This window comes from Pteropus alecto, unplaced genomic scaffold, assembly GCF_000325575.1.
Source record: "Pteropus alecto unplaced genomic scaffold, ASM32557v1 scaffold177, whole genome shotgun sequence".
NCBI classification, from domain to species: domain Eukaryota; kingdom Metazoa; phylum Chordata; class Mammalia; order Chiroptera; family Pteropodidae; genus Pteropus; species Pteropus alecto.
The window spans coordinates 2,601,514-2,611,039 of NW_006442207.1; the positions used below are offsets into that span (position 1 = coordinate 2,601,514).

At 33.3% G+C, this 9,526-nt stretch overlaps 1 protein-coding gene across 1 annotated transcript in view; it reads right to left on the reverse strand.

The window, feature by feature from the left end:
• Positions 1-9,526, reverse strand: part of CCDC172 (coiled-coil domain containing 172) — a 39,033-nt gene that overhangs the window by 24,089 nt on the left and 5,418 nt on the right. The window contains exon 3 of the mRNA XM_006920837.1: positions 3,670-3,683. Within this exon, the coding sequence (XP_006920899.1) occupies positions 3,670-3,683 (14 nt within the window). The remainder of the gene's footprint in view (positions 1-3,669; positions 3,684-9,526) is intronic.

Sequence of the window (9,526 nt, forward strand, 5' to 3'; positions counted from 1 at the left end):
CATTTTAGGGTACCTGAGTTAACAGAACAGATTTGTATAATATAAAACATTTTCTATATTACCTACAAAATACAAATTATAATTCACATTAAACACCTTACTTTATATGCACTACCTTATAACATTTTATAAGTGCTTTATAATTACAAGTTTTATAATCTCATCCCCCAATAAGACTATAGGCTCCTCAAGGGCAGAGAAATTTGTTCTTTTTTCTTTCCAATATCTAGCACATCCCTTAGCTTAAGTAGTAAAGGTTTTTGACTACATACATTGAAATCTGCTTTAAGATAGCTTGTTTTAAAGAATGAGTTTTTATTCTCATTATTTATAAGGAAGATGAATAAATCATATATAAAACTTGACTAATAAAATAATAAGATAAAATCTACAAACCATAAGCAAAAACTCAATCCCATGACTATAGTTACACTAAATAAAACACAAATCTACTATAATATTCAACTGGGTTTTGAGAACTCATTTTTTATTTTAGTACCTCGTTTGGTTCTAACTAGCAAAAGATATAATAAACATTAGTATTAGATATGTAACTGTTATTTCATTTGGGCCATGAAGAATAGCATCTCTTGAGACCATGAATATTGAAATGAAAGTCAGGAAGTTGTAATATATAGAAGCTATAAATAATGCTGCATCACTTCTAGTCTGGGGATATTCTCATCTCCACAGAGAAAAGAAAAAGGAAATAAATCCAACTTAAATTGTAGAAAGCAAGATTTATGTTAGTTTTTATGAACTTCCTCAAGGTGAGAGACAGGCTGTGAAATCTCTGTCCCAGAAAATACTGAATAGCAAAGAGCTTAGAAATAGTCTAGTCCAGAGGCAATGAGTTGGCCATTTTGAAATGATATGGCTCAAAAAAAAAAGTAGCCAAAATAAAACAAAATATAATCTTACATTTATATGTTATCATAGTACATCTGCCCACACCTTCAGTACTCGGTGCTATTCTCACCAACTCTATCTTTAGATAGACGTCAATAGAGAAAGATTAGAGACATGAACTTTACATGACCAGAGAGTGGAATTCAGAAAGTACTTTTAAAATTGGGGAAAAAAAAGAAGAGAGCAGTTAGTATTTTACTGTCTGAGAAGACAAATTAGAAAACATAAGTCCAGATCTATAAAATCACACAGAAATTGGTAACAATGGCAAACAGGAGTATGATCATGAATTCGATCACGTTTATTTACAATAAAAAATATTTCAGAGCGATTTAGTATTTATTATATAAATGAGAATAAAATGAGTTGTAGAAAAGTTAAACACCCTAACAAAGGATATATAATCCATTAGGGGTAAATCCAGGACTAAAATAGAGACTTTCTGACTTCCTTTCTTCTAAATCATGATGTTAACATGAAAATATTAGAACTATTTCAAAGTAATAAAGAGATGCTTCAGGAACTAAAAGAGACTTCGGTCTCCAAAAACAGTATTAACTGAAAGTATACAAGTTTAAGAAAAAAAAAACTATTGACTACTAGATCCATCAGAACTTAGTAAGAGAAGGCTGCTTGTAATATATATCTAACTTTCACAGTTGCTATTATTGACAGTAACCACAGATGCTTGCAAAAATGCTTTGAGACCAAGTAATGGGCTGGATAAATTTTGGTTTAATCCAGTAAGGTATTTTATGTATTAAGCCTTTCAGAAACCAAATTCCTGAATTCTGATTCTATTTCTGCCACTGACATGTTGTAAAAGACCTGTGTTGAAACCTAAAAATAGAGAAAATATTACTTATCAAACTAAGAAATTTTAAAATAAGACATAAGCAAATTTATTATTCAAGTTCAGAAAAGCCTTATTACGGATTCAGAAATTAAGGTATTTTGTTAAAGCTATCACCTACTAAGACCTAAATTATTAGTGAGCTGATATCTTCTTTTTTAAAAGGAAAAATAAAGAATATGAAAGAAAGATATTAGACATAATGGCATTGAATTAGGATATTTTATTATAACCTGAAAAATTAAACCTACATACCCCAAATTGAAAAGTAGATAGCTATTCAAATGATTTATAAGAAGGTTTTATCTATAATTTTCCTATTCCCCTAAAATCCTATGTGAATTATCCATATTCAGGTCTGTTCTGCTTCTTTGTTTTTATCATTAGTTTACTTCTTTTCCCTATTCCCACTTTCGGTCTTATACTCTTTTATCCTTTACTTCCACATTTTCCTCTTTCAATCCATTTAAAAAATCCCAGAGTCAATAACTACAGAAAAATTACAGTGACACTGACTCTTAAATTTACTTAGGATCTGATAAATAATAATGATAATAATAATAATACAAAAAGGAATTGGCAAGTAGGGGAAACAGCAAAATAGAGAAAGAGGTAGGACTTTGAGAAAGCTCAAGTCAGGAAGGTCAGAAAAGAACAGATGGCTACAATACACTGATTCACACATTGAGGACAGTAGTAAGTTAGGGCTGCAAAACTACATGGGTTCTAATATTATAAAGAGAGCTTACCTATTTTAATGGAATTAAAGGAATAAAAACTTTTGGATCTGCCCAGTTCCTCTCTACCAAGTACAAGTGAGTAACTCTGAAGAACTAAAATAGCTTTTCATGGTCACCTATTTGCAGAATGTGTTTCTTACTGTTCTTTTTTTTTTTTTTTTTCCTGTTATCACAAGCAATTTCTTAAATTACTTTTCACAATCTTGTTTTTGAAAACCAGACTTACTGATAGGTAAAATTTAGGTAAATATTCCAAATATAACCCTGAACATATTGATAGGATCACAAAATGAGGTCATTTCACAGAATAAATTATCATCAGGAACCTCCCTCACCTCTCTTTTGTCAGAATTGGGAAGATAGTAGAAGAGATGTGAAATCATGACTTAAATATTTTTTAAACTACCAACACTATTTCCTAGGTTACCCAGGAATCCTAAGGGGCTATGAACAACAACAAAAAGGGGTGGAAGGTTCCTAGTAGCAGCAACAGAAATTTGTTTCTAATCTCTTTCCTTCCTATGACTACAAAAGAAGAAAAAATATTTGCATGCAGCCTTAAAGTTACATTCTAGAATCAAATAGCCACACTTTGTCAGAAAATATTACTTTTTTGGAAACTTTTAATTGATAGCAGTGTCAACACTCTGGTTAATTCTACTTCTCTCGGCAATAAAGATTTTTTTCCCTTTCCCTATTTTATTCCTTGTGGGATATTTAAATGATTTTTCAATGGAGCGTATAGTTTTCCCACTGAGCTGACTTCTTTGGTCAACTAGTCAAAGCATAGCCATGATTTGTGTGCTCTGGCTGCCCGCATGCCTTTAGGTATTTTTCCACCAGAAGAACTTGAAAATCCAAAATGACTAGGAATTTTAAATTAATGTTTGGGTCCAAGTAAGCAAAGTAAAAAGCTACTTTTCATTGTGGTTGCTGTTGTTTAAAATAATCTCAGCCTTCAGAAACTGACATTTTGCTGATTAAATGATCTACCCAATAGTATAACAGGCAACTTTACATAAGAAAACAAAGAGTTATGGAGGAGATTTTACATTAGTAAGATTATAGCAATTGGGGACAGAATGTGTTTATTATGACTATGATAAAAGACATTTAAACACTAGAGAACACCAGTTAATACTGTACCAATAACAGATATTAAGGCTTTTCAAAAAATAGATCTATTTTTTATACATACATTTCTTCACCACTGATGCAATGCCTATGGATTAACTCAGTATGAAACAGTAATCTTAATATAGTACATAAGAAAAGGTTCGATATTAGGAAATATTAGTCCTTACTCCTATTCCCTCTCCAATTCTCTACCAGTCCCCTCAATCCTTCTCTCCAGCCACACTGCCCTCCTTATTATTCCTGGAACATGCTCTCTCCTGAAGGCATTTGCACTGACAGTTTTCTGCATGGAAGTCTCCTTCCTCAGATTCTTCATGGTTCATTCTCAAACCTCAGTCTTTGCTCATCTCTCATCTTTTCATTGAGGGTTATCAAGATGCCTGATATGACCACTGCTATTTAAGTTTGTTCTAGAAGTTCTCGTTAATGTAATATGGCAATAAAAAGGAATAAGAGATATAATTATACAAAAAGCTGACACACAATTATCTCTTTTGGATTTTGGGGGGCAAATGTCATTAGTTTAAACTTAATAAATCCAAGAAAATCTACTGAGAAACTATTAGAAATAAAAAGAGGCTAGTAATTTTAGTAAATATCAAAAAACAAAGTATCTTTTGTAGCTACCAATAATAGAAAAAAGCATGAAAAAGATTCTATTCACAACAGCAAAAACAAAATAAAACACAAATAACCTTAATAAGAAATAGAGATAAAAAGGAGCTCGTGATAAAGAAGAAAAGATCATTTTAGAGTAACAATCCAATTTTTTTCCTACTGTGGTTGTCACATAACTTCATTACTTCCTCTTTTCTGTCTTCTAATGGCTATGAATATTAAACCAAATTAAGACAATAAAAATTCATCCCCATCTTTTGACGTTTTTTCTTTCTCATATAACTGTACTTTGCCTATCATTAAAGGAGAAACTGAACTATATTTAAAACCATGAAACCAGTCTGAATCAAAAGAAGCTGAGGTAGGAAGCCTTTCAACTTATCTTGAAATATTAATTCAGGCAATAACAATTCATAAGACCACATAAGTACCAAAGGCTAGATGAGAAATTTATTCCAGCAATATTGAAATCACAAGCACAGCTGTTAAGTGCCCAGTATGCCTTTGACCTCTACATTCACCTTTTCTGCACCCATCTGGTGTTTCAAAGTCCAAAGCCAAACTAAATCTACCCTTCTCAAAATAACTCCCATTCTCCAACTATTCTTCCCTTTTCCTCAAATAAAACTCTGATTCCTAGGGAACTGCTGATTAGGGAAAGCGCAGTAAAGCAGAAATACTGATAGGCCAAGAACATTTTGTAGTGATACTCCTTAAGCCGCAAGACTCTTACTAGAGAGAAACTTTGAAATAAGGTGACTTCTGTGATATCTGACAACTCAGGAGGCAGTACCTAGCCTTAATATCACTACATCTTCCCATCCTGTCAGGATATAAAACAATGGAATGCTGAGAGTAGTGATTTTTCATGGACTGCTTTTAATAGAACTATAAAATGTCACAGATGCCTTAAAATACACATTTCCTCATAAAAAGAAAATTTGGCACATGAGCAAGAAAAAAATCATACCTCAGTCAAAAATACTACAAGAACACCGGAAACTGGGTTGGGGATATTCACATCAACTTGTCAACAAGCAGATTTAGATTTAAGAAGACAGTTCATTCTTCAAGAACTCAAGAAAACAAGAATGGGACAAAGAACATTTTATATATTGTATCTGCTGCCAAACTCTAATCCTGAACAGTTCTCACAGAATAACAACATAAGCACTATTTAAAAATAGGATTTTTTACTGTAACAGAAGAGAAAAAAAGAATTACCTGAAAGATTACAAGAGTACTGTATATCTCTATAATATCTCACTACAGGGTGCAAGAAAAATTGCTAATCAATTACCTGATGTCCTCAAGAGTATGCAAACAATGTTCACTAAATAACAAAACAAGTAAGGACATAAGAGAGTGGGATAAAAATACAAGCTGAGATGAAAAGAAAACTAAAGAAATGTAAAAAAGATAGTGACACAGAATTTAAATATGCAAAGTATTAAATAACAGAACTAACACTGCAAAAGATGGACTCAATAATATAAAGCAGAAAAAAATGTCCAAGACTGCTGAGAACTAGCAAATAAGATACTTCAGAGAACAGAGAACAAAGACCTAAGCTATAAGAATAGAACGATTGTAAACCAGAATATAATGGTTGAGGTTGTAACGGGAGGCTCACCCTTGTTTTAGATAAATTAATAAAAATATCTACATACAAACCTGGAATTATAAAGAAAAAAAAAACAATTTCTATAAGCAACCAGGAAGGAAAATGAAACAAAACAGGTAACCTAAAACAATTTTTAAAAAATCTGGGCTGACTTTAAGAATTCTCTTCTGCCCTAATAACTTGTAGAAAACAACAGTGCTAATAGTGATAGATCTATAAAATTTTCTAAACACAGGTTTGAGTCAAGAATCTTTACATGTACAGCTTTCATTCAAGTATGAAATGAAAAAAATTTTCAGATATTAATGGCTTAGAAAATCTGTCATGTATATATTCTTCCCGAAACAATTACACAGACTTACCAAAAGATTAATAAAAAAATAAGAACTAAAGAATGAGGTAGTTGAGGTCTTAGTAATTTTATAGTGAGCAATTTTGGTTAATATGGCAGTCTAAACAAATGTGGAAAGGACCCACTTTCTACTCAAATATAGAGAAATGTTAGATAAAATATAACTAATTTAAAATATTTATCATTTACATAGCTAAGCTGGAAATGAGAGTGAGAAATCATCATGCTGGAAAGCATCATGCTAGAATTTGAGCCCAGTGGGTAACTTTAAGATCGGATACAGGCATCAGAGGCTAGTGTGCCCATATAAGACTAAAAGTCAAGGCCAAAGGGAGCTAGAAGGGGGCTCACTGAATAAAGTCAGGAATCCAGAGCTGGAATGGGGCTCACTGAATAAAGTCAGGAATCCAGAGCTGGAATGGGGCTTACTGAATAAAGTCGGGAATCTACAAGTGGAGTAACAAAATTCCATCTGCTGGCTTAAAGATGCAGCATTTAAAAGATCTGACTCCACTGAAACAAGAGTAGAAGAGGAGTCATACCCTAGAAACTGCGACTCCACGCTTGAACTGTTCGTGATGGGACAAACATCTCTTACCCTTGCAGTGCAGAAATCCTGAGCTCAGAAATTAACATAAGAACTGGTCTCAAACAAGTGAAATCTGCAAGGCTTTCGCAGCAGGGAATTAAATTGCTCTTTCGGGACATCTTTTTTATCAAGGGAATATTTAGGACTCCCAAGAAAGAAAAGCCTTGCTAAAGATGAGTTCACAATAAAAAATTTTTAAACACATAAGAAAATGCACTGCCATATAAGCAAGTCATCAGATGAAACAAGCAGAATTTACAGAAGAGGAAAACAGAAAACAGAATTCTTTGAGAAAATTTTTAAATTAATTTATTCACTGAATAATGTTTAGTTAACGTCTACTATTCTAGGTACTAGAAATATTAGCAAACAAAACAGATGGATTTATATTCCCTGTGGAGTTTACGTTCCACTGGGGGGGGGGGATAAATAATAAACAGATCAATATAAAATAAATCAAGATATGTTAAGTGCTACAAAGAAAAAGCAGATTATCCTCAGGATACTAGAAAATGTACATACTCAAAGGACATCTGGTGACCTCTTCTGCCTATTTCCATGTCTAAGGTAATTATTCATGACAAATGTGATAAGACTATCTTTACATAATTACACAGAAAAAATTAAAATTATAAACTTGTTTGAAAAATAAGAATTCTGAGTTTATAGTTAGGTTAATATTGTTGAAGTTGCTTGATGCCTACCCTCTAAGCCAGAAATTTGTTATATAATTTATTTGTCAATTATTCATGGTATGATTTAGAAGTTGCTTAATGAATGTTTGTTGAATGAATGAAATGAATTTCTGTTACTTGCAACCAAAAACATCCTAAACTGTATCAACATAAGAAACACCCAAACCTATGGAGAATTGTTACGAGTTTATTTGAGCCAAACTGATGACATGTCAGGAAGCAAGATCTCAAATGCTCCCAGGGCAACAGTTTTTTAATTTTTTAAAATTACATTTGTAATTAAGGAGGGACTATAAGGAAGATTACATGAATGTGGGAGAAAGCAAGATAGAGATTAGATTACAGGATGTTTAATGAAATTATATGCTCTCTTGAGAGTGGTTATGCTTCTGAGGGGTCTGAAAAAGAGGCATTTCAAAGGTATGTTAACCTAGATGTACAAAAACAATAGATAGGGCTTCCTTAAGGCAAAGATAACCTTTTACAGGAAAATTATAGGCATGAGGCGTGACTACCCACCATGACCTGCCCAGTTAGGGATTTATGATCTGATTGACATTTGTTTAAGCAGCAGTACATGTAAATTATTTAATCTTAATTTTAGAAAATAAAATGGGAATTCTGTTTAGCATAGTTTAAAACAGGCCTATCGTTCCATTAATTGTGACTAAGACACCATGAGGTTACCTTTGGTTAAATTTATTACAGAGCCCCTTTTTGTCCGCAGCTGATAGAGCCTCCTCTCTCAGGAAGAGGTAATATCTCTGGCTTGACTCTGGTCCCTCGAGGGCAAAGGCCATATATTATTCATCCATACCTGCTGCCTGACTAATACAGATCTTTAGTAATGAGTAGCCCAAATGATTACAGGGAAACTTTTGCTTACTTGTTATTACCTTGCTTACATAAAGTCACCCAACTATAAACAAAGGAACAAATAAATAAAACATTATTATAACTTCATTAAACATATGACACATACTCATCAAATCTGTTGAAATAATAAAGCTAGGAGATTACTTTTAGTGAATCGTGCCTTCAGTTTCCTGTCACTAAGTTCTCCAAATTTCCCCCTATCCTCATCGTTTCCTTCTCCCTTCCTTTTACACTAAACCATGAGGGTCAATAGTGATGACTCCCTAGTTAACCGAATAGAGACTCAAATCTTAGATCTATTACTTACCACTTATTTGACCTCGTGCAAGTTATTTAATTTCTGAGTCTCGATTTTCTCAAATGAATAATGGGAATAATAATAAATACCAACTTCATAGGGTTCTTGTGAGAACTGAGATAAATGCGGTTTGTAAAATGCTTAGCATATGGCCTGATATATAGTAATTGTTTATTAAACATTACCTATCATTTTCAGTTTTTGTAACAGGAGAGGTATCCTTCTTCTTGTCTAAGGCTAATTCTTACCTTATGGTCTAGGTTCCATCCTCCTTCTACTTCCTAAGGGACCTTTAACTATCGATTATATTTTCTCTTTAGTCTTTATCTTCGACCTCTCTCTACGGACTCCTTCATCATATGCATGATGATGATGATGATACAGGAGATGGTGGGATCTGAAGCATAGGTAGAGGAATTGTTCTTTGTTAGAAAGAGGGGCACATCCTCCAGAGGAAAGAAAAGGAAGAAGACGAGTGTTCACTTAGGCAGGTTTGGAAATCTGCAGGTTGGAAAATAAAAAAATTTCCTGTTGGATGGTTTCTATTTCCTCTTTGAAATAAAAGGCAAAGTTATTGACTGAAAGTTAAATAGTTCAAAGAGAGCATAAATATATAAGAGGGATGGTTTACACTAGTCATTGCAGAGAGTGAGAAAGAGAAATGTAGCAGTCCTGCCAGGCAGTGTGGAGCTCCATTGAGGCTGAGGCTAATGTCATGAATGTGTACTGGCTCCAATCTCTCCTGCATTCACCCAAGTGCTGGCACAATAACAGATAACTGATTCACCCAGACTTGGAATCTTGCCAGGCGGTGCAAAGAAAGGAAAGGGGAGGC